Consider the following 24,669-nt stretch of genomic DNA (forward strand, 5'->3'; position numbering starts at 1 on the left):
TAAATATATGTTACTATGTTAGCCTTCATTTCTCTGACCAATATCCCTTATACCTATTACCTAGTATATATTTTCCAATATATCTATCCAAAAGTTATACAATAAACCAAATTTTTATATTTACTCACCATGACTAAGCTGATGATTTAGACTTATGGTTAATTTAAATATATATTAATTTTTTTTTATGTCGATAAACACACCCAGATATTGGCATAAAAACAACAGACTCATATTTTATCAATTGCAAAATAAATCTGGCGATACAATTTTATGGATATTACAACTTGTTTGACAGTATGCAATTAACACTTAAATATGAATAAATATTTCATCAATTAAATATTATAAAATATTCCATGTATTGCTTGTAGTTGAGGAATAGGTACATTTCATTCAAAAAAAAGTGTATCAAATAATCAAAAAATAATATTTTTAGGTAAATCTTACATTCAATTTTGGTATGTGTATTAATAAAATAAGTAATATATATTAAAACAAAGAAAATTATTTTTATAATTTTATTTATCTCATTGAACATTTAAATGTATTGTGATTTTTAATTTTATTGAATTCCTTATTCATATGGTATTGTTTTTGAAATGTTTGAATAGCTATTAGATAAATAAAAACACAATTATACATTTAAGTATAATTTTTGAATTTCATTTAACGTTTTCATTCAAGTCAAGACAACTTTAAGACAATTTGAAGAACTATAACTTAACATTGTAGGTCAAATTATCATAATTATTATTATTTTTTAAAACGGATAAAATATTAAAACTTTATGTTTGATAATATATGATAAGTGAAAACTATAAATTTAAAAGTGAATAAATAAGGAAATGTTTAAAATTTCGAGAACTAATTAGTAATTACAGTCATTACATAAAACTTTTAGATTACTTTTAACATGATTTAGGTAAATACTATACAAAATAATTTAAGTCATTTCTAATATCAATTTTTTTACTTTTCAATGTGCAGTCTTTTATCATCAATAGACAAAAAAACAACATTATTGTAGTCTTTAATAATAAGTAATTAAAAAAAAATATACTAGTTAGGTATCTATATATTAAGTGTACAATAATAATAATATAAATTTATTCACCTAATAATCAAAAAATACTAAAATATATTTTCCAACTATAGTACAAAAAATCCCACATAAAATATTTACATTTAATATATGTAGTCATAATAAATAAAATATCATCATTAATAAAGATTGCCTAGAAAAAGCCTAGCATATTCACAGTGTTTTTTCTTCACATATTATTTATTTACAATTGGGCAATTGTTGTATTATATATGAAATATATGTACCTTTTTCAAGTCATTAAAATTAATATAAAACTATTACAAATTAAATGAATACATATTTGACATTTATACATATTTACATAAAAATTTACAAAAAAAAAAAGAATAAATTGTATGCTGTCTAAGAATGTGTACACCTAAAGACTTTAAAACCAAATCTTTCGCCTCGATTTGAAATCACAGCCTTTGAATTAAGTGAAACAAATTTATTGGAAAACTGCTGAAAAAAATCCAATTTCAAGGTAGAAGAAATTAATAAAATACAATTTAAATATACTAATCAAATAATATTAATTATTTTATTGCCTAAGGCTAATTAGACGAATAATGACCACTCCAAAATTATACGAAGAACCCGTAAATTTTTTTTTTTAATTAAAATATTACAAAAATAATAATAATTAGTTATAAAAATAAAAATAATAATATTTATAGTAGTATAAAATAATAATAATAGTAATAAAATCAAATTATGATTAGCCAATGGAACTAAGGTAATCCTTTATTAGCTTTGATCAGACTCATCCATACAAAAACATATTTTACATATATTGTGTAAAATGTAATGTATGGAATAACTACTAACAAATATTGTTGTAGTATATTTTATAACATATTTTAATTTATAATAAAAATATTTAGTTTCGTGTTATGAATTTATAGAGGGACGCTACTGTTTAATGGCATTCCTGTATCTAAAGTTAACCTTAAACCTATAAGGAAGCACACATAATATGCTTAATTATTATATAAACAGCAATTAACAATTGTCAGTTGTTATTAAATGTTTCTATCTAATGCAAAACATTTTTTTTTTTTTTAACACTGAAACAGAAGATAGTTGGGCAAATAAAGCCAGTCTTAATAAATTAGGCAAATGATTTAAACAGTAGCTATAAAATAGAAATAATTCTTAGATAAGATTATAACTTAAGATAGGCATTATCTTAACAAAAATTAAAATAAAAGTGTATTAATTGAGTCAATTTATGTCCCGCAATAAATTTCAATACAATAAAAAAATATGTTTATTGATGAACAATAATGTTGGGACATCAATTACACACAATTATTATAAAGGCTTGCCAGTGTATGGTGCTGGATATAATGGATATCCAAGACCTACATGTGTATGATGATGTGTATGTACATGCCTTTGAGGAGGTGGTGAACGACAGTCTTTTGGATCACCAGTCGATCCTGATTTACCAGAAGATTGGGTAGATGAAGGAGGACCAGTAGACGTAGTTCGTTCAGTGGCAGTTGGTACAATGCCAGTTGACGTTAAAGATGGAGATTGCCTTGTCCCTGGTGACGGAGCTGGCGTTAGGCCTGGTTGTGCATTCGGTTTTGGTGTTGGAGACTTAATGGCACGTTCTTGTAATTCATGTATTTTATGTGAAGAGTAATATTGACTAGCATGATGTTGTAGGAGATCAAGAGCCGCCTTAGGCCCAGATGGTGGTTGGGAAGGAGTTGACGACTGTGTAGAAACAGCTGGTCGTGAGAGATCTTCAGGTGCATGATACCGTTGCATTTGAGCATGTAGCTGAGGATGTAAATAAGGGGGTGGTGGTGTATTGCCATAAGGTCCAGGCACCAACATAGGATTCATTGCACTCCTGTACATGGGATCGAATGCCAAAGCACCAGCAAAATGAGGTGACTGCATAAAACCTGGATGTATATAGGCATATGAAGATGTAGGAGGTGGAGGTGGTCCTTGTGTTTCCATTGTAGGTTTAACTCCTTCAGACATATGAGAAGAACTTTTACACATTTTATCATCTTTTTTGTCTTCGTGTTTTTCTTTATGCTTATGTATTGAATTTGTGCCCATAGAATGCTTAGTTGGTGTACTTTGTGTATTCGATTTGGTATGTGAATGATCACCAGAACCATGATCCTTCCGTCTCTGATCTGGATATACATAATAACGCCTTACATCATCTTGCTGCTGTTGTTGCTGCTGCTGTTGCTGTTGTTGCTGCTGTTGTTGTTGTTGCTGTTGCTGCTGCTGCTGTTGTTGTTGTTGTTGCTGCTGTTGTTGTTGCTGCTGCTGTTGCTGTTGCCGTGAAAACATATAAGCTGAATTCATTTGTGATTTCATTTCAATGCTTTCTTTCATAATTTGATGATTTTCATTTTGATGAGGTTTTTCTTTGGGTACTATTTGATCAGTTTTTATTTTGTTAGGCTGAGGAACACTCAAGGCACCAGGCATTGGAGGTTGATGATTTTTATCATCAGGCTTCATTTCTTTATCTTGTACCATAGACATTGGATATCCTGCTCCGATATTATATGGATAATTTTGAACATAAGAATCATAATTAAAATATTGCTGTAAAAGCTTTTGTTGCTGATATTCAGCTGCTTGATTTGATTGTATGTCTTTCTTGTTATCCTTATCTCCAGTTGAAGACGACATTTTTAAATCTTGCGAATGTTGGTTAATTTTTTCACCTTCTTTTATTTGTTTAGATGTGTCATTTGGTTGAACAGAGGAAATCAAATAAGGAGGTTGACCATAATATGATGGGTACATATTATATGGTTGGATAGGATGAGGAGAATTTGCTGTATTTGGTTCTGACTTTTTATCAGTGGTGGACAATTTTTGTTTATTCATATCATTCATCTCAACTTCAAGAATTGGTGCAGTATCATCTGAAATATCAGAATATGCTGGACTTTGTACATCTTCACGGCTACAATTTGAGCTATCAAACTGTGGTTGGTCAATAGAAAATGGTCTGGGACTACTAGCTGGAGATTTACGATTTTTCTTTTTATGAGACGGTGTTGCAGCTTTATTTTTACTATCTTTAATGCCTTTCATATTATCTTCAGCGGGCATTAAAGCAGAAGCTGGCTTTACTTTAAATTGTGGTACTTTTTGAACTTGTGGCTGATTTAATGCTAATGGTTGAATTTGCGGAGGTGTAGGTAACTGTTGTGATGCTGGACTTTGCACATGTAATATTGGTGGTTGAGGTTGTGGCGACTGAGAAGTAGGAGCAATTGCTTGCAAAGGAGTAGCTGGCTGTAACAATGGTGGTGGAGTAGGAGCTGGCTGAACTACAGGAACTGATAAAACTGTTTTAGGTGCAGTCAATGTAGGGGTAACAACATTAGTCTCTTCATTCCCAGAAAGGCCAAACCGTAGAACACTTGGTTTTGTAACTAAAAGAGGAGGAGACTGTATTGGAGCTGGAGGATCCACTTCAGTTACTGGAGGAGTTGTGGAAAGTTGTGGCTGCTCAATTGGTTGATTATTAACAATAGGTTGATCTTCTTTTAGGTTATCTTGAATACCAGAATTATTTACAGAAACAGGACTAGTATCATCTTCATTTTCAGAAGTACTTGCACCACCTGATTCTTTCGTGTCAGCATCTTCATCATCCAAAGCAGCACCATGTGCATGAGATTGATGATATCTTAAGCCATTAGCATTTTTATACTTTTTAGAACAATTTGGTTCAGGACAATCTAACATAGTAGGTGACATAGGTGGTGGACTTGCTGGCTCTGCTTTTATTTTTTTTCCGGAAGCTTCATCCTCAGAACCGGGGGGCTTCTTTCTCTTATTAGAGCTGCTAGAATCTGAACGTGGTGGAACAAATGAAGACGGGGTTGGTGATGAAGTGCCTCTTCTACTTGAACTATTACTGCTATTACATTTATTTGTACCATTACTTCGAAGTTTACTATGAACTGAAGATCTGGTTTCAGTAAAATTTACCAAATCGTTACTGGGGCTTGCGGTTAAACTAGCACGACCCCTTTTCCCACGCCCTTTCTGAGGTAAACGACATTCAGGTTCTCCAGCTGATGCTTCAGAAAACCTAAAATAAATTATAATAATTGTTTTGTTATTAATTTAATATAAACAAAAAGTACAATCAAAACAGGAGAATAATTAATTTTTATATTACCTAGGTGGAGCCCAATCATGTCTAGTACAGTCTAATAATGTACCTATATAAGTTTTTCCTCTCCATGTTACATTAACAACAAGAACACCTATAATTATTAATTAATTAAATATAAATATATACATATTCAATTTTAGAATAGAAACTAAAAAAAACAAATATTTTGAGTAAATTAATTTGTTAAAAAACTATTAACTTAAATTTATTTTATTTTTCTATTTACCTTCAATTTCGTTCCACACAATCCCCTCTAAATTAACATGTGTTCCAGGTTCACATGGCCCAAAACAATCTGGTTCTGTAACAGTTCCAACACTGATGCTAGTACCAACACAGGCATCAGCTGTTTCCTAAAAAATGTAATGGTTAATATTATAATTTAATTTAAATGTATATTTTAAATTTTTAAAAATATTGTTTAATAAAATAAATATTTTATTTATTGGGATAAAATTAGTTAAACTAACAACTAATTTTTTTTTTTTGTACATTAATAACTAAGGGTATAAATATTTTTCCTATATGAATACTAAAGACAATAACATTTATAATATATAAGTATATATATATATATATATATATATATATATATTTATATACCTTTTGCTCTGTTAGGGAAGCAGAAGTTGAACTATTAGCAGTCTTTACTTTGTTGGTTGGGGGTGGTGAGGTAGATTGTAGAGGTTTTGATAAGGTAGACAATGCTGCAGAAGACTTTGTAGTAGTTTGGGTATTTTCCATTGGAACTACTGGGGGTGATACAATTTGTTCCGGACCATTGACTACACTTGAAGAAGTTGAAGTTCCTGCTTCTCCAACAGTTGGTCCAGCAGGACCAGGCACATTAGGTGACTGTGTATTGCTTGATAAAGCTGGGAAAGTGCTGGTTCTAGGAGCTGATTGACTAACAGGACCTCGACCATTAAGTTCAGAAGACAAACTAGAATTTACTTTATGACACTTATCACCACTTGTAGATGAGCTATGCTGTTTGTCTTTTGTTTTATCTCTTCGATGACTGCTAGATCCACGTTTTACAGAACTTACAGTTGAAGTAGTACTGGTTGAAGGAGTAGTACAATTGGTACTAGATGTACTGGAATGTTTACCTTAACCAAAATATAATTCCAAATTGTATTTATTATATTTTACTAATTAAAAATAATAAAATAAAAAATAGATTTACCAGTTTGTTTAGACTCAGCGGAAGATCCAGATGAATCATTTGAAGAGGCACTTCCACTTGACTGAGACTGAGTGGAAGCTAAAGATCCATTTTGTTCGCCAGGCTTGACGATTTCATGTTTAGCTTCAAAGCTCTTAGTCCCCGTTTTTGTTCGTTTGATTTTCATTTTTAATCCTTTATCAACAGTAGCTGAATGCTCAACAGTAGCTTTATTGCTGCCAGCTGTAGTGGCTGTGGGTGCAGTGGCAGCTGCTCCTGACATGGCTCCACTACCAGCCGTTAAACCGACTGTTGTAGCCGCACTATTGGTAACACCAAGGGCTTCACTAGTTGTAGTTGTAGATGTTGAACCTGTTTTTTCAATATCTGCGTCTAAGTCGATAATTAAATCGCCTATACCAATATCCCATTCATTGTCATCGTACTCAAAATTTGCATTACTGGTGGTATTGTTGTTGTTGCCATTGCCACTTCCAACACTATCTGTGGACGCCGCCACCGCCCCACCCAGCTCCTCTCTCATTGGGGCCGCCATCCGTGCCCAGGACCGCGAGCCCCGACCACTAACACCATTTTATCCTTTCCTAAAATCAAAACAATTAAATTAAGTAACCTGAATATACTTAATAAAAGTGTATCTTTACATATTTTAATTACACAATTTAGGTACCTATAAGAGAGATCTTCCATATAAAAAAAAAAAATTTGATTTTAAAAATTGAATTTAGTACCTACAAGAAAATTATTTAGAATAATAAAAATGTATAGTCATAAGCTTCTAACAAGTTTTATTACTAACATTTGTAATATGCTAATGAATTGTAATAAATAAGTTTCAATTATAGTATACTATATACATTAATACCCACATTGTATTTGGATATATTTTGTTATAGTTATAGGGACGTACCCTATCCTATACCAGGTGAAAAAACAAAGCTAACATCTAAAATTTAATTATTAAGCATAAATTACTTAATTTATATACACAATACACTTTTTATGTGTGTGATTAATTATTGCTATTTTCATAATAATTTTACAATAAAAATTTAAAGATAAAAATAATAAAATGCAATTTAATAATTTATTTCATATTAATATTTTAAAAATAGATACTGTGCATTCAAAAATTTAGAGAGCACCGAGGAAAGCACTCAATTTTTCAATAAGATTAAAATCCATTCATATAGTTTTGTTTTATTGTTAAGTACCTAGGTAGTAAATACTTTTTTTTGGAAAATGTTCTACAAAATACCTTATATATTACTTAAACAGAAGGTACTAATTGTTTTATTAACACATTACAATTACAAAAATTATAAAATAATAATAGTAATTCTAATTTAAACTCTCATTCTTGTTTTTAGTCAAGGCAATAATTATATTGTAAAGTTAAAATAACTTGGAAAAAATATGTATGTTGCAATAGCAAAATTATCTAAAATATCTGTTTGTATTTAAAAATATTACATGTTTCATTAGCCATGTGCGTTAAAAATGTTAAAAGTTGTTATAAATAAGTAATTTGGGTAAAAAGGGTCCCATCGTTAAATAGCTGTCAATTTCTCCAGGTCATAAAATCATTGCTCTGTTAACCCATTTGGTTATTGTAATTTTTTTTTTTTATGTACAGTCTGTAAATATTATTTCTCAATAAATAATAAAAAAAAACCTTTAATCTAAATTCCTGATTTAATTCAGTGTGATCTTTCCAAGAAATTCAGTGTTTCCTAAATGTGGGAATATAGACTATCTACCAAAAAATAAAAATAAAATGTTTATGTGTATAGATACATACACATATTTTCAAATTAGTTTTTAAAAGTTTTAGAATATTCAAATAGGTATTTAATAAATTAAAAATTGTATGAGAGCTGAGATGGATATCATTGTTTACAGTGGCATATTTAGAATACGCTATCAGGGGCCTCAGGGTATGTCCAAGTTGGGGGCCACAAGATACATTAAAAACAACTCTGGTCAATTTTTTTCAATTTAAATTATATGTTGAAAATAATTTCATTTAAAATAAATTAAGAGTATCATTATTTAATAATTTAATTTCTGTTTTTAAGGGGACTTTACCTCCAGCAGTTCTTAAGGCTATCAAGTTTCATGCTATGCCACCATGTTTAAATTATAGCACATAAATAGATCCAGGGTTAGAATTCATTGTATTTCATTTACTGGTAAATAACAAAGTTGAAATATTAGTAAGAAAAAAAGTATCCATTAATTTCAAACTATGGAATAGCATTTAAATAAATCATATTATATTAACTAGTCATAATAAGATATTAGGTTGCCATTATTTATCTAATATGTTTAAATAAAATAATATTTTAATAATAGAAAAAAACAATTAAAACTACTGTTAAATACTCAACCTATAGTCTTGGTTCAGGCATTTAGGATTTTTTTTTTATTCTAAGTAGATATTCTTAAAATTTACTTGATACAAAAAAATCACAATTCAAATACTAGTTGGGGACTTGACTAAGTCATATTTGAATCAATAATAAAAGTACCAAATATACACCAATATTAAGCTATAGAAACAAAAATTAATATAATCAAATGGTATTAAGATATACAAGTATTGTCCTTTAACATTAGACTTCCCTTTAATCACCATTAACCTACCTAATAAAATTGTTGATAAAAACAATTCATTTTACACTCTTAATAAAATGCACATTTCACATTAATTGCCAGATAAAAAATGTTAATGGGCCCAATCGGAAGCAGACCGTTACTATCCCTCTAGGGATACTTCTTCATTCACCTATAATATATAGATACTTTGATATTTCACTTTTTTTTAAATTTCTGATACAACCCGGATTCAGGGGAAGCGTATCATTCCTCTCGACTAAGTACTCGGATAGGTAAGCAAGAATCATTTTAAATTTGAGTGTCTGAACAGGATAAGTGGTCGGACGATGCGGCCAGGCGAACCCGACCCCCCTCCCCCCCGTGGCCAGAGGCAGCGGTTGCGGGCACGCCGAAAGTTTCAGGACGGTACACCACTGGCGTCCTCGGATCGGTCACGGAAAAACCGAAAGGGCATTTGGGCTGTGCGCGCGCCGCGGCCGTCGAGCACACGCGTTTACACGCGACACGCGCGACCACAGTGTACTCACTAAAAGTTATGTAATCCCGACGTAGAGGATTGCGCTTCCGGTGTGGTACATCAAGATCGTGTCGGCACCCGAGTAGGATTTGCGAGGAGTCGCCCTCGTTGAATTCAGTTACCGAGAGAGCTGTCGATGCACAAACAAAATGGCTGATTCCCTCAGTCGGACGACGGCCGTAAAATCGCTAAGCGACCGGAGGACATTTTACGCGCACTGTATCGGGCCACACGGTGGTGGTCGTTGTCGTCGTCGGTGCGGTGCGGTGGTTACGCGACACTCGCGGCTCGGACCGGAACAACAGACGGATGGCGAAACAAACGCAATCGGTTAATCGAACGTCACAACATACGCCCGGCCTGACGGGAAAAAATAAACGATAGCTACTAAACGGTAAACAACACCCTTCGGTGATATGTTTTTTTTTTTTTTTATTTCACATTTTCCAGTCCGTACACCTTGGACGTGCTTTGGACACGTTCTTTGTTTGTATTAATGCCCGGTTCGGAGTTACACCGGTAGAGAGCGTACTGTGCCGAACGAGTTCGTTCCCCGCGGGGCGCCGCGTGTTTTGATGGGTTAAATGTGGCGAGCGGTGCGCGGGGTTTCGTGGACTACGATGTGGTGTCGGCGGGCGGCGGTGTTCGGGATCTTGAATGGAATGGGTGGGGGGTGGTGAAGAAGGGCACTCGTCATTCCGTGTCGTCGTCGCCCGTCGGCGGCCACATTGGTCACGGTCCGCGACCACCCGCCGGCCGACAACGACGACGGTGTCGCGTATACGATATATAATAATACACATTACACATAACAACAACAACAACAGTAGTAGTAGTAGTAGCAGTAGTAATAGTAATAGTAATAATAAAAATAATAATAATAATATTACGCGGGATAATATTTCGGTATGCAATCAACAATTATTTTTCTCACGAGTATAACGAACGTATTGACGTGTTATGTACAACGTCATAATATTTACAATAGATAATCGTTACAAATTGTATTACATAAAACTGAGAAACTTTTGATTAAATAAATAATTAATTAATTAATTAATTAAATTAATAAATCATCTGCTTAGTGCTTGCATTGTTTTCAGACGGAAAAGATAAAAATCGCTCCTTTATAAAGCTTTACCTATGATACCTAAAGCGGTTGGTGGTTTTAAGTTAACGTTATCCTTTATATAAAACATGTACAACTGCATTACGAACGTATCCTGTATCTACAATCTTTTTACATTGTCTCATCAGGGACACTGTCTGCAAGATCTCAAGTACGAGATGATCATTAATATTTCAAAATAATAATTTTTGTCTTGATTATACCGGAACTCCTTTTTTTTTTATTGTTCGAACAGATGACGCCACCAATCTACAGGCTTGTTTTATGCGAATATCGCGAACCCTTAAAACTTGATCTCAAAATCCGTCTAATCAACAAAATTGCAACAAATTTTAGATTTTATGCGGAGCAATCACGGCTATAGATAATAGATTTAAATATTTAATTATCGATAGACGTGGAACTCCGTGAGAGCAATGAATGTATCTTATACAAATACCTTCTTTACAAAACTCAATCGAATTCCGACTAGCTTATTAGTCATCGAGTTTCCAACATTTAACACATTTGTTCGTCCTGTAGGTTCCCGGAAATCCAAACTGGCATCTAAACGGAACTGGTGCCGTCACCTCTCACCCGAGTATTTGAATAATTTAAAGGACGTATCAATACTCTCAACTGTTGAACTTCTTAAATTATTCCTTTCGTGTATGTTTTCAAGTCTCTATTATTACTTACCTATAGGCTATAAATCATAATTCATCATAAAATGTTATAAATAAATTACTTATTATAATTATTGTAATATTAATTATTAATTACTTGCATAAGTTATAAAAAAGTTTGTTTTTCAGTGTTGTCTAGACATTCGAGAATCTCATTTTTTCTAATCGAATCGTACAAAATGCACAGTATATTACTATTCTATCGTGCAAGTCGTGCAACACTAGTTTCAATTCCAACCAATAGGTAGATAACCTTTTAACAATTAACAATGTAGTCTATATATTATTATTATTTGTCATTTACTTATTGGTTATTAGAGACCTAAAAGATAATGCTATTATATATTTTAGAAATAAAGAATAAAAGTATAATCTTTCCTGTATATAATAATAAAAGGCAAAAGACATCTTATATTAGTTATATTATGTTGTACTTCCAAAGTTGGCCAAGTTATTCATTTTTTTCGATTTGTTAAAGTTGGGTTACTTTATACAAAAACTAACCAAGTTAGACTTAAAATACAAGTTAGTTTCTACAATTTCTAACTTAGTAACCTAATTTAGTTAAGTTATTTTTTTTGTAATTTAAAAACCTATTTATTTGTTCAAAATCAAAATATAATAAACAATGCGTAAATTAATTACTCGAAGTATCGGTATCTAACTTAAATTATTGGTACCAAAAGAAAAATTATATTAAACAACTAATAATTTTATAAAATGTTTCAACTTTCAAGTAAGTTTGTAGGTAGTAGCAAATAACCCCTATTTGGCTATTTCTTGGAAACGAATTACAATATCAGTCATTAGAACGCAGAATGTATAAAAAAATAAAAAGTATACAAGCAGTATGTTACTAATTTACTATAATCGTTTATATATCTATTGGCCATTATAATTACCTATAGTTAACGTGTAAACGTCTATTACAAGAAAAAAGAAAATTTCTATTAGAATTTAGAAATAGGTATAAACTATATTATTATTAACGGCTATAACGAATACAAATGGTTTATGAGAAATAATATACAAGAAAAATGTATTTATTATAAAATTGAAGATAATATTCATTACTCAATATTCATTATTAATAAATTATGATCAATGTGTATAGCTATGGATACTAATATTTTGCCTAAACACAGCAATTTTTTTACAAAATATTTGGATTTTTAAAGTGAAAAAAATAAATACAGCAATTTTTTTACAAAATATTTGGATTTTTAAAGTGAAAAAAATAAACTACAAACATAACTAGTTATAGTTTTTAACGAGTTAAATTTTAAATTAGATTATTTAATACATTCAATTCAACTATTTAAACTAGGTAAGTTATAAATTTATTATAAATTAAAACTAACTAGTTAAATTAGAAAGTTACTTTTTAATTTAACTTTGATAGCCTTTGATATTAAATTACATTATAGTTTATCTCATAGTATTCACTTTAAAGTATTATTGTATTATTGTGTTACTCGTTAATCGTTAGTCGTTATTACGCAGTGCGTTTTAGGCTTTGGACTTGGCCACATGGGAGTATTTGAGTATGAGAAATGGGACTAGAAATATTAAAATACTTCCCCTCCATAGTTTTATTTGATTATGAATATTTTCAAATGTTTTTTCTTGTGCCTTTTATTATGTCAATTTTAGAACATCTTTGATATTTAATTTTGCCGCCTTTTTTTTATTAAAGATAACAGTTAAAAGATAAGTTTACAAATTTACAATGTTGAATGTATTAATATTATATATTATATAAAAAAAAAATTATTAGTCAAACAATAAAGTATTCAAGTGCACTTAAACCACAGAGCAATAGGTTAATTAATTGAATAATTTTATATTTTATTATTTATTGTATTTTTTAAAAATAAAAAAATGTATTGTGATAAAGTTATTGAATTATTAAAGGAATTGGAACGTTCTCGTGAAGACACTATACCACCATACAATGTACTTATTGTTAATCGTTACTAGTTACTTCTTACTAATATATTATATTTTATTTTATCTAATTATGAATATACCACATTTAATAAATAGGTAATGGTTTAATATTACAACATTTATTTAAATGATTTGTTATTGATTTGTAGAATGATGGAATCAATCAAGTGCTTTCAGAGATGAAAACTTTAGATGCAGAAATTATAGATTTCTTGTAAGTTAATACTTGATACTTTTTTATTATGTTTTAATTTACTTAGATAATTTAAATAATTCAGGCGCAAGCAAAAAGATAATTTACCACTGGATGCTATTCGCTTAAGACGTGCAGCTATAGAAAGAAATAAAAGATGTTTGATGACATACATGTAAAGTTAAATTTATAATAAATTATTAAAATTCTGAATCATTAATTTCAAAATAAATTTATGTTTAAGATGGACTAGATTACAGCGGTTAAAAGAAATGAGATGGGAGATAGGTGCTATTTTACCATCAGATGTAAGACAAAATCTTTCACAGTCAGAGGTATGTTTGAATTGAGTTATAATAAACTTATACTAAACTTTTTAAGTTTTTTTTTCAGATAGAATGGTTTAATAATTATTGTAAAACTTTAGTCTCATATATGAAGACCATAGGATCAGATACTGGACTCAACTTAACTCAAGACACTAAACCTCCAAAGTCACTTTACACTGAAGTAAATATACACAAATAAAACACCAAATACTTTGATCATACATCATCTTAAAAAAATAAAGAACATTTAATATGTTTATAATACATTTTATTATTAAATGTGCACTTATTGAATCAAAGACGCAATATAGCTACTGTAAATCTTTACTTAAATTGTTACATAATAATTTTTTATCAATTTCAATTTGAAGAGAAAAATTTATTATTTTATGTATAATATAAACGTATTTGTATTATAGGTAAGAAGTTTAGTAGATGCTGGTAAATTAGAATTAGAAAGTGGAGAAGTTTTGATATTACGTAAAAATAGTCAGTATATGTTATCAAGATCGCAAGCTGAGCCACTGATTCGCCAGGGTATTTTGGAACAAGTCAGACAATAATTTAATACTAAAAAAATTGGAATTATTTACATGTATATTGATCATAATGATAGTAAATAATAAATATTAATTAAATTATATTATTAATAATAAATTTTAAAATATATATTTTTATTAAAATCAATTTTTACTTTTATGTAACTGTGATATGCATTATATTTTTTTTTTTTTTAAAGAATTTATTACATTCTGTAATTATATCAAGGCTGTATCTAAGGGGGGTCCAAGGGATCTGGACCCGCCGCCCCCGAAATTTTTAAAAGTAGAAATATTTTAATGGTGAATATAGTTAATTAACTAAAAATTTTCAGCATTTATATATAAAAAAAATGTTGGACTCCCACCCCTTGAAATTTTTTTCAGTTACGGCCTTGAATCACATAACATAATAAAATTATAATTATTATTTAGAATATATTGTACCTAGTTAGAAAAGAAATATCCAGCAACATAACTTAAAGTTTTAGAACTTAACATTTTGTAAACATTATAAATATTTTTAAATGATTTCTATATCCATTGATAGTAAATCAATTATTTAATTAATGATTCACTGGGGTTTTGCTATCCAAAAAAAAAAAATACATATATTAAATGCTTACATATGATTAGAGATTAGATTGTATTTTCTATTAACTTATAAGTTTTAACAATTATAATAATATAATATACTAACTAAAACAATGCAGTATTAATAATTATTTTTTTTTTTTTAAATAATTAAATCAAGCTGATATATAGTATAGAAATAAAAATTAATTTCTAATAGTTAACATCTCTAACTTTTTGATTCTACAATCCTATTATTACTTTAATACTTGGAAAATCTGAATTTTATTATAATAATGTATTAATATTAATGAGTAGGTATTATACAATTTAGCATGAATTATAATATCAATAAATTTACTATTTCATGACATTTACTTGGTTTCAACCAATAATTGCAATCTAATACCTTAATTATGAGATTACATCTGGATCTGGTTAATATATTATGATTTATTTATCGGTGTAAAATGTGTAAATACTATAATTTAAAACAATTCAAATCCTAATTTATACTATTAATCCAGATTTGATACTCAGGTGTATAGAGTAATGTAAATTGTAAATGTATTTTAGTACTAAGTAATAATAATTATGTTGTTTTATTTTGATTTGTTAGTTAGTTGTTACAGCGCCTAAACCTTAAACAATCTAATAATTTAAACTTAAGCTACCTACTATCTTCTATAATCGGATGATATAAACAGAGAATAAAAATTATTCTGTGATATAAATTTCATCACTGTGTTCGTGATAATATGCTGATAATTGATATACATTATATTCTTTATATTATATCTATGGATATAGTATAGCGGTTCTCAAACTGTGGTACGCGAAAGACTACATGGTGTTACGGAGAGGGCCGTTTAATAAATAAAAAATAATTATACTGTAATTGTAGTATTTTACTGCCTTATTATTTTAAATAAATGTATTTAACTGTACAATTTGAAATTTGGATCATTCTATTTTTAGTTATTAGTGGTACGCGACTGATTGAAATATACCTAAGTAGTACGTAAAAATAAAAGTTTGAGCACCGTTGATATAGTATATACACTAGCGCCACGAAAGTGCTTTTGGAGTTTTGTGATATCGTATTTTTGTAAACATTGCAATTTGTAAGCCAGAGTTGTCTATAAAATCTGTTTTTATATTGTCGTCATCCTTATATCTTTATTTACATGTTTTAACTAGGTAGTTAAAATACCTACTATCTAGTAACTACATATTTGATATTTCATATTCATTCAGTTGTGTGGTTATTAAAAATGTAAAATGGTTTTAGAATCTTGTTCTGTCAAAAGATTACTATTGTTAATTATATTCATCGGAGGGTAAATATATTATATCATGCTTATTAGTTAATAATAAAATTGAATTCAATTTTCCTGTTATTTAATTTATTTCTGAACTAAACACTAAATGTTTTATATAATTTTGACAAATAATCTTTTTGCATTGTTTATAATCTCTACTTTAATGATAAATGATTTAAGTTTGTTATACAAAAATTTACTATTTTTAGGATTACACTTCTAATATTTATAAAAATTACATCTTCAAGTGCATTATCTGGACTCAATGCCACTATTGCAACAGAGACATTCGAGAGCATAAAAGACCATAAAAATTCATCAAATAAATGTTGGTTGCGAGAAGAAAATACAATTCTGAAAGAATGTCATTTGTGTTCTGATAAACCTGAATGCATTAATGCAAGTTATATTGAAACAATTGAATGCAAAATTTCTGGACTAGCATATAGAAAGTATGTTTATGTTAATATATATTATTTTTAAACCATAGCTAAATGTAGACTTCAATAATCTTAAATCAATTAAATTTCAAAGAAAAACTACTTAAACATAATAAATAAGATTCAGTTTTTCATGTTTACAAAGAAATCATTTATCAAATGCTCTACTAATAATTATTAATTTATAATATTTCTTCTTCCAGTAGATTTTAATGAAATACATCATGTTGTGATTATATACATTTGTATATACAGTTGTTTTTTCTACCAAAAGTACATCTGTCAGCATTAGTGTATTATATTTATTTATAAATTGTATGCTTAATAATTTGTTTTAATTTATAGTTGCAGCAAACCAACTACACAAACATCAGAAAAAGAATTTTGGTTATTCCAAGTCTCACAATTTGTGATTGCTGTAATCAGTTTATCTGTTATACAATACAAAAAAAAACAGTTCCATAAGAAGTTAATGAAAAGAATACAAAAACAATTAGATTCCGTTGTATAGTTGTGTATACAAATGTACAATACATTATACATCACAATTTGTACAAATTAAAACTTTAATCGATTTGTCCATTGAATAAAATGTCTTCCTTATTTGTTAATATTATTGATTTGGATAAAACCAATGGACATGTTATATGTTCATTGCAAACATCAATTGTTTTATTTGTTTGTCAATATGTTAAAGCTCCAGTTATTCTTGTTGTATCCAAAAATATTGAAGATGAACACAATAAATTTAAATTCTCCATCAATGATTTATGTTATACAATTATATTAGAAAATGATTTGCCTAGACCAGCAGCAGACTGTTTATTGCCAGTATTTCAAAATGATAATGGATATTATTGTACTGCTGGATTTTGTTCATCAATACGAATGGTATATATTTATCTCATAGAATATAGTACAATTAGTAAATTTATTTTAAAAGTATAATATTATATACCTATATATTTTTTTTTTAGCTTATTAAGAGTATTCAAAATAACTGGATTTGGCTGCTTGGTTTTAGGCAAAGTTGTTTATCTGCTTGTGCTGAGGTATCATCATGGACAAAATATTGTGAAGTCCAATTACAGGCATCAATAAACGCCTTTTTTAATTATCAAACATCTGATGAAAACACCACATTTTTAATTCCTATACAACTGGCTCGATTTGAATGTCATCTAGCTCAGCCTTTGCAAATACACAATATTAATAAGCGTCTAAATGAAAAATCACTCCATCCCACTCAAAGATTTGCAGATGAAGACAATCCAACACTTTCAGATGTACTGATACTTCCAAATATATATATTGCTTATGAATTACTAGGGGAAAATGCAATGAATACATTTTTACCTTTAACTTTAAAATGGTATAAAGCTGTTTTGGAACGCTTAAATATCGGTAGTTATCTAGAATGTATAATTTTTGATAGAATTAAATTGCCAAAAAATCTAATTTTGCCCGAAGTCCCATTTCATTCTTTATACAAATGTGATGTACGCAGATATAATCCACGAGCAAAAATATATGTTAAACAAAATGTGCAAGATATTATCCATGCATTTGATACCATCAATATTAATATAGATTTGAGCTCTAATAATTTGAGTCCCATTGATTGGGAAGAATTACCTCCTGAGGTTCGTCCATCTGGTGGAGATATACCTGATAAAAGATTAATCAGAAAAACACAACAACTGGAAAATCTTATTCATTCTACATTAAATGTATGAAAATCAAAATTATTAAATATGGAAATACTAACTATTTATTTGTTATAGGTTGTTAAAAATGGTGATGTAGTAGTAGATTTCTGTTGTGGAAGTGGACATTTAGGAATTGTAATTGCATATCTTGTGCCAAATATAACAGTCATATTGGTTGACAATAAAGAAGAATCATTACGAAGAGCTAGAGAGCGTGTTGAAAAATTAGATTTAAAAAACATTATGATTGTACATTCTAATTTGGACTATTTCAAAGCAAATTTCCAGGTAGCACTTTATTATTAATTTTTTTTTCAAACTAATTTAAGTTTATTAATACAAATTTAATATTTATTAGGTAGGTTTATGTTTGCATGGATGTGGTGTTGCTACAGATTTGGTGTTGGAAAAGTGTCTACGCCAAAATGCAGCATTTGTTGTATGTCCTTGTTGTTATGGAGGTGTCCAGGTGAGTTCGAATAACTCTAAAAATGTGGATATTTATAAATGATGCTATGATTTTTGTAGGATAATCACATTTTGAAGTATCCAAGAAGTCAAGCATTGAGACAAGCTAATTTCTCATTCGAAGATTACTTAGTATTGTGTCATTGTGCCGATCAAACACATTTTGATCCAAATTGCACAAAAACACAACAAGGTTATACATGCATGGCAGCAGTAGATAAAGATCGTGCAACCAGAGCAATAGAAGTTGGTTATAATGTGACACTTTCAAAGTTGGAACCACCTACATGTACGCCAAAAAATAATATGTTAATTGGTATCCCATCATAGAAATAAATACAACATTAAAATAACATTTTTCAACATATCAAAACAATATTATATAATTTGATAACTGATTTGGTATATTATAATATGTTAAAATATTATACTTAACATTTTCCCATTTAAAATCAATGTTCAATGAACAATGTAACAACATATTATTTCAATATTATGAATAAATAACATACATTTTTTTATGTACATATATTATTTATAAATTATCTTAATTAAAATAGTGTTTGCAAGGATTAAAATTACTAAAAACTAAATAATGTAATACAGTAATTAACAACAATAAATAAAAACAAAAATTTGGTTGATTTGATCAGGATAAATAGAGATCAAAGTTTGGTAGCATTAAACAATATTTTGCAAATCATTTATGGTCAACGAGATATTAATTACTGACGTATTATATTAGCAAATGATAAACTAATATACCTTAATTTTTCAAATTTTACAAATAGGTAGAGTTGTGGGCAATACATGTTTACACTTTGGTGTATAGTTTTTAATTATTAATTTTTTTGGTAAATATTCTTCAGTATGATGTAGTCTATGCATCACATCAGAGTCAAAGTCTTGCATATGTTTATCCAATTCATATTGTACTTCTAAATATTTTCCAGAATTATTAAACTTGCCATCTCCTAAAGAAGAACATTTAAATGCACAATATAAATACAATTATTTTTTTCTATGTTACAATTAACAGAATATGTTCACAGTAATTATTGTTTAGTAGATAGTATCTAACAATCATAGTATTGAATTAAATTTTGATGATTACAAATCTTACAATAATTATTTTATCTGTAAACAAAATTAGTACATACATCTTTTCTAGTTTTTTATCTTGGAGGATGAAGAGGAATTTACACTGTAATATAACTTTATGCTTAAGCTTTTGATGAAGTATAACATAAAAATTATAAATAAATAGAAATTCCAAACTAACAAAAATATGATAATATACCAATTTCCTTATGTATATTCTATTTATTTGCTATACAACCTTAATGTCTTTTTCTAAACTAGTCACTGGTTTATTTAATTTTACATTGTCTGATAAATCATTTAAATAGTTTACCTGGGAGTAAAGTTAAGTATCCATCTTTAGTTGCAATAACCATTGGTAATATTTGTTCACATCCTTCAATACTTCTTGTGCAAGCAAAATTTGTTAATTTTGTGAATGATGTAAACTGTCTTAATCTTAACAGTTCATAATATTGAGGAGTTACAAGTTTTTCATCACCAGAAACAAATCTCAATAACATTTCATCTGGTGTATTCCACTAAATATAAAAATAAATCTGTGAAATTACCTGACATTTAAAATTATCCATAAATATTAAAATCAATAGATTCCCACTGTTATTTGAGATGTTTCAACACCATCAGGACTTGCATTAACTGGAGATTCAATAAAAGCAAGAAAAAATTTTGTATCAAATTTTGTCTTTAGTAGTGGAGACGTTAACCAGTTACTCCATAAATGCAAAGCACCAACATCTGGATAGCAATTATTTTCGTTACATAAATTTATAAAATTAGATGCATTTTTTTGAACTAATTTTCTCCATCTGTCAATGTTATCAATATCCAAATGATGGACAGTTGCACAAGTTTCAGGTTTACTGCTGTTCATTTTTTTACACAACAGTATACCACTTTCTTCAAATGTTTCTCTGATAGCAGTTACTCTTAGTGATAGGTATTTTGGAATAGAACCTGGCTCATTATCAGATACAAATTTAATAGCCGGGCTACCTAAGGAAAATAATATTAGACAATGATCTTGAGATATGCTGCTAAAGTAAGTTTATGTAAAAAATAAATAAGCTATACCGTTGAAGCCAATTATATTGAAATTGAAATTAGTGTTGGTATAATCTGGAATAATATCTGTCCATTCTGGAGAAGAGTCTGATTTCTCTGCAGTCCCCCCTGGAAAGACTGTATAATTAGGTAAGTAAGAATTGATTTCACTTCTTTTAATGCACAGTATTTTGAATGGATCCCAATAGACATTTTTTATATTAGAAGATTTTGTCAGTAGTAATACACTAGAAGCTTCTCGCCAAAAATTCATATTTAAATTTAATAGCTGAATACAATCAAAATTAAAGTATCATAGTCACAAAACATTTAAATTGCATGACTAAGTAGCAGTCCACTTCAAGCACGATCAAATAATATGTAAAATATCAAAATAACAGAAATAAATTTTATTGATTTTTGATGTAAACATTTATTATATATTATATACAATTTCTTTACAAACCGAATTACCACTTACGAAGTGGATGAACACTTAATAATTAATATTTAAGTAATAACTAATAAGTAGTAAGTACTGAATGCTATTATCTTGTTTAAATACCGATAACTGGAATAAAAACATTGGTAAATTGTTGGTGGGGAACGTACCTTGATAAGTTTTTTTTATCCGCCGACCAATAAAAAACAGCCAAATAGTTGATAGCATAATGTTGATTGTGAAAGGAATAGAAAATTGTATATTATAGGTAGGTACTCAAAATATTCCTGTTAAGGCGATATTACAAATTAATAATTGCGTTGTTTCCAAAAAATTATCGATTTTCGTATTTTAACCCTTTAGGTTAAGAGTCGTACATCAGTAGTAAGTGTATTTATAACTAATAGATGTATAGATTTTAATATTAATTAATTGTATTCATTATTTAATACCTAATTAATTTTTGTAAGGTACAAAAATATGGACATTGGTCTCACGGATCCTTGGATCACACTAACTATCAAAGCACCAAATCAACAAATCAACGACCACACAATAAAATGTAAACTGGATTGGTCAGTAGCTAAGCTTAAAGGATATATTCATGAAACTTATCCAAACAAACCAGTAAGTGTTTTATACTTTATTTTGTTGTTAATTTAGATGAAACTGAAGTGAAACTATTGTAATTTACTAAATAAAATCTGTTTTACTTTTTATTAGAAAACAGAGGACCAAAGATTAATTTATTCTGGTCAACTCTTAACTGACAGTGTTATTCTGAAAGATATTTTGAGACCATATGATGAAGATGGACAACTCAATCGTACTGTTCATTTAGTATGTTCATCTTCGTCTTGTTGTATCCCATATAAAGGTAAACAATTACTAAATATATATTTAAAATTTAAATTAATTTAAAATATTTAAAATATGTTAGTTTAGAAATAAATTTAAATTATATTTTCAAATTAAGTACACCAGTTTAATAGTTGTCTTCTAATTTCTTTATTTTATGACTTTTTATACAAAATACAATACATAACACAAATTAATCTATACATTTTTCAACTTTAAAAAATTATAAATATTAAAAAAAATATAATTTAAAAGATGCCGTGGTAAGATATGACTTATTAAAGTCTATAAATTAGTTAACTGCTTCTAGACTTCTAGAGTCACTACATAATATAATCCTTCAAGTTCTTTGAAAAATGTTCTCTTTTGGCAATCCATTACAATTTAGTTATTTATTGCCACTGTCATTGGCAAGATAATTTTAAAAACCCTATATCTCTAAGAGGACCTAATATTGACTATGGCCTGTTTGCATTCTATTTAATATAGGTTTTTTGAGGGGGTATCATAGGACTCCATTGTAAAAGTATTGAACCAGTTCCCAATTTGTTGTTGTAGACAACAATCAAATCTTTAGCTAGTTTGAATTTGTGGCCCATGGTAGAATCCTAGATTTCAATTGCAACTCAAGTTCCATTTAATCCGAGCAAATAACTAATAAGTCATGTATTAATATCATAAATAAGTGTTAATATCTATCAACTCAAATTAATTTAGCCATCAAGGCTACTCGACCATTTTAATGTTTGATTAAATCTAAATATCAAAATACATAGTGTACAAATTAATATGGGTATCAGTTAGTAATAGTCAGTAGGTTGTATATCATTTATTGTTAAATTAATTTAATTTAAAATATTTATCTAACTTATATTTTATTTTACTATATCAACTTATTTACTCTTTATTTATGTTAGCTGTTAAGTTTCTTTCATTGGTTAATTATTTTTGATTATATATTATTTTAATTATTTATAGAAAAACTTAAAAGTGATGAAATTATAAATGAAAATCGTGATAAATGTCCAAAATTAAATGAAGTTAACTATGGTGCTAGTACATCTGGAATTAATACTCCTGCTGACACTAATCGAGAAGCTCATCAAGAAGCTAGTACTTCTTCTGACAATAAACAAGAATCTAAATCTACACAAAACCAAATCAAATCTAATAATAATATTAACCGTACTCCATTAACACCTGAACAAATAGCTCTTGAGCAATTATTGTGGGTGAATAAAATGTATGCTATTCAAATGGCAGAATATTGGCAATCGTAAATATTTCAATTTGGATTAATTTATAATCATTTATGTTTTTAAATAATTTGATTTCATATTTTATAGAGTTGCATCAAGTTTAGGAGCTCCTATAAAATTGAATACTCCAATTGTTGAAAATGAATCTCCTCCAGATTTACCAAATAATAATAGTAATAAACATTTATAGATACAATTTAAAATTTGAGAAACAGTATGCATGTTAAATATTTTAAACTATTTATTTTAATATTAGATAACAATCAGCCAGCAGACCAGAATAATGTACCTGCTAATAACGCAAATATAAACGTCCAAGAAGCTGGACCCAATCAAGATTGGTTAGATTGGTTATATGTATCCAGTAGAGTATTTATTTTCATTAGCGTTCTCTATTTCTATTCATCACCTGGACGTTTTATTGTTGTTGCTGGCTTTGCCCTTCTTTTATATTTGTAAGTTTAACATTTTAATTTAAATTTTAATTCAGAATAACATATATATTTAATTATTTATGTTGGATTCATTCAAATTGTTAATTTTGACCAAATAAAAATAATTAAATTTCCATTATCGCTCATAGCTTTATTAATTATTTTTAGATACCAAAGTGGAATTTTAAGACACATTAATGAGCATAATAGAAGAAGGTTTCAACCTGAACAACCTGAACAGCATGTTGATGACAACAGAAATTTGCCACAAGAGCAAAATGGAAATACTGAGGAAACAGCAGTAAGACAAAATGAACGTTTAATAACCATAGTATGGACATTAGTTAGTACATTTTTTACTTCTCTTATACCACAACAACCGGATATAATATAAATTTTAGATATATCATATGTATAAATTAACATATTAAATAAATATGTATATTTACTATTCTATTTATAATAATGATATAATCATATTCTTTATTCTGTTGTATTGTTTTAGTTCTATATTGTTGTTTTATTTTAATTTATAACTAATTAAGTTAAGCTTTATTGTAATTGGGGTATTTAAATAATAATACTATATTACTATATAATATATATATAGTGACCACATTAT

At 28.5% G+C, this 24,669-nt stretch overlaps 6 protein-coding genes across 8 annotated transcripts; 4 read left to right on the forward strand and 2 right to left on the reverse strand.

The window, feature by feature from the left end:
- Window positions 1-1,134: 1,134 nt before the first annotated feature.
- Window positions 1,135-10,066, reverse strand: LOC113550872 (zinc finger protein 608-like). Of its 2 annotated transcripts, XM_026952810.1 has the most exons (7): window positions 9,603-10,066; window positions 6,457-7,040; window positions 5,871-6,379; window positions 5,494-5,620; window positions 5,271-5,358; window positions 2,484-5,180; window positions 1,136-1,546 (listed from the first exon to the last, which is right to left on the reverse strand). In XM_026952810.1, exons 2-7 carry the CDS (start codon window positions 6,989-6,991, stop codon window positions 1,507-1,509), a joined length of 3,996 nt encoding a protein of 1,331 aa, XP_026808611.1. In that variant the 5' UTR covers window positions 6,992-7,040; window positions 9,603-10,066; the 3' UTR covers window positions 1,136-1,506. The 2 variants fall into 2 exon arrangements, with proteins under 2 accessions (XP_026808610.1, XP_026808611.1); XM_026952809.1 differs by having other exon boundaries at window positions 1,135-5,180.
- LOC113550873 (DNA replication complex GINS protein PSF1-like) lies at window positions 9,926-14,457 on the forward strand. 2 transcript variants are annotated; one of them, XM_026952813.1, is made up of 6 exons: window positions 9,926-9,986; window positions 13,486-13,550; window positions 13,615-13,704; window positions 13,774-13,864; window positions 13,923-14,039; window positions 14,278-14,457. In XM_026952813.1, exons 2-6 carry the CDS (start codon window positions 13,516-13,518, stop codon window positions 14,419-14,421), a joined length of 477 nt encoding a protein of 158 aa, XP_026808614.1. In that variant the 5' UTR covers window positions 9,926-9,986; window positions 13,486-13,515; the 3' UTR covers window positions 14,422-14,457. The 2 variants fall into 2 exon arrangements, with proteins under 2 accessions (XP_026808614.1, XP_026808613.1); XM_026952812.1 differs by lacking the exon at window positions 9,926-9,986 and adding an exon at window positions 13,152-13,342.
- Window positions 14,458-15,911: 1,454 nt separating this feature from the next.
- On the forward strand, window positions 15,912-17,324 carry LOC113552125 (protein JTB). Its single transcript, XM_026954834.1, has 3 exons — window positions 15,912-16,310; window positions 16,502-16,744; window positions 17,078-17,324. The coding sequence occupies exons 1-3, from the start codon at window positions 16,252-16,254 to the stop codon at window positions 17,241-17,243; spliced, it is 468 nt and encodes a 155-aa protein (XP_026810635.1). The 5' UTR covers window positions 15,912-16,251; the 3' UTR covers window positions 17,244-17,324.
- On the forward strand, window positions 17,303-19,327 carry LOC113552124 (glutathione S-transferase C-terminal domain-containing protein homolog). Its single transcript, XM_026954833.1, has 5 exons — window positions 17,303-17,623; window positions 17,710-18,462; window positions 18,517-18,729; window positions 18,800-18,910; window positions 18,970-19,327. The coding sequence occupies exons 1-5, from the start codon at window positions 17,324-17,326 to the stop codon at window positions 19,237-19,239; spliced, it is 1,647 nt and encodes a 548-aa protein (XP_026810634.1). The 5' UTR covers window positions 17,303-17,323; the 3' UTR covers window positions 19,240-19,327.
- Window positions 19,328-19,474: 147 nt separating this feature from the next.
- On the reverse strand, window positions 19,475-21,563 carry LOC113553298 (nucleoside diphosphate-linked moiety X motif 19-like). Its single transcript, XM_026956561.1, has 4 exons — window positions 21,085-21,563; window positions 20,609-21,006; window positions 20,324-20,531; window positions 19,475-19,883 (listed from the first exon to the last, which is right to left on the reverse strand). Exons 1-4 carry the CDS (start codon window positions 21,326-21,328, stop codon window positions 19,684-19,686), a joined length of 1,050 nt encoding a protein of 349 aa, XP_026812362.1. The 5' UTR covers window positions 21,329-21,563; the 3' UTR covers window positions 19,475-19,683.
- Window positions 21,564-21,726: 163 nt separating this feature from the next.
- Window positions 21,727-24,669, forward strand: LOC113553314 (homocysteine-responsive endoplasmic reticulum-resident ubiquitin-like domain member 2 protein). The gene is made up of 7 exons (XM_026956588.1): window positions 21,727-21,880; window positions 21,967-22,123; window positions 22,220-22,373; window positions 23,333-23,630; window positions 23,701-23,786; window positions 23,870-24,068; window positions 24,216-24,669. Exons 2-7 carry the CDS (start codon window positions 21,977-21,979, stop codon window positions 24,439-24,441), a joined length of 1,110 nt encoding a protein of 369 aa, XP_026812389.1. The 5' UTR covers window positions 21,727-21,880; window positions 21,967-21,976; the 3' UTR covers window positions 24,442-24,669.

The sequence above is a fragment of the Rhopalosiphum maidis genome, chromosome 2 (assembly GCF_003676215.2).
Source record: "Rhopalosiphum maidis isolate BTI-1 chromosome 2, ASM367621v3, whole genome shotgun sequence".
In the NCBI taxonomy this organism is placed as follows: Eukaryota; Metazoa; Arthropoda; class Insecta; order Hemiptera; family Aphididae; genus Rhopalosiphum; species Rhopalosiphum maidis.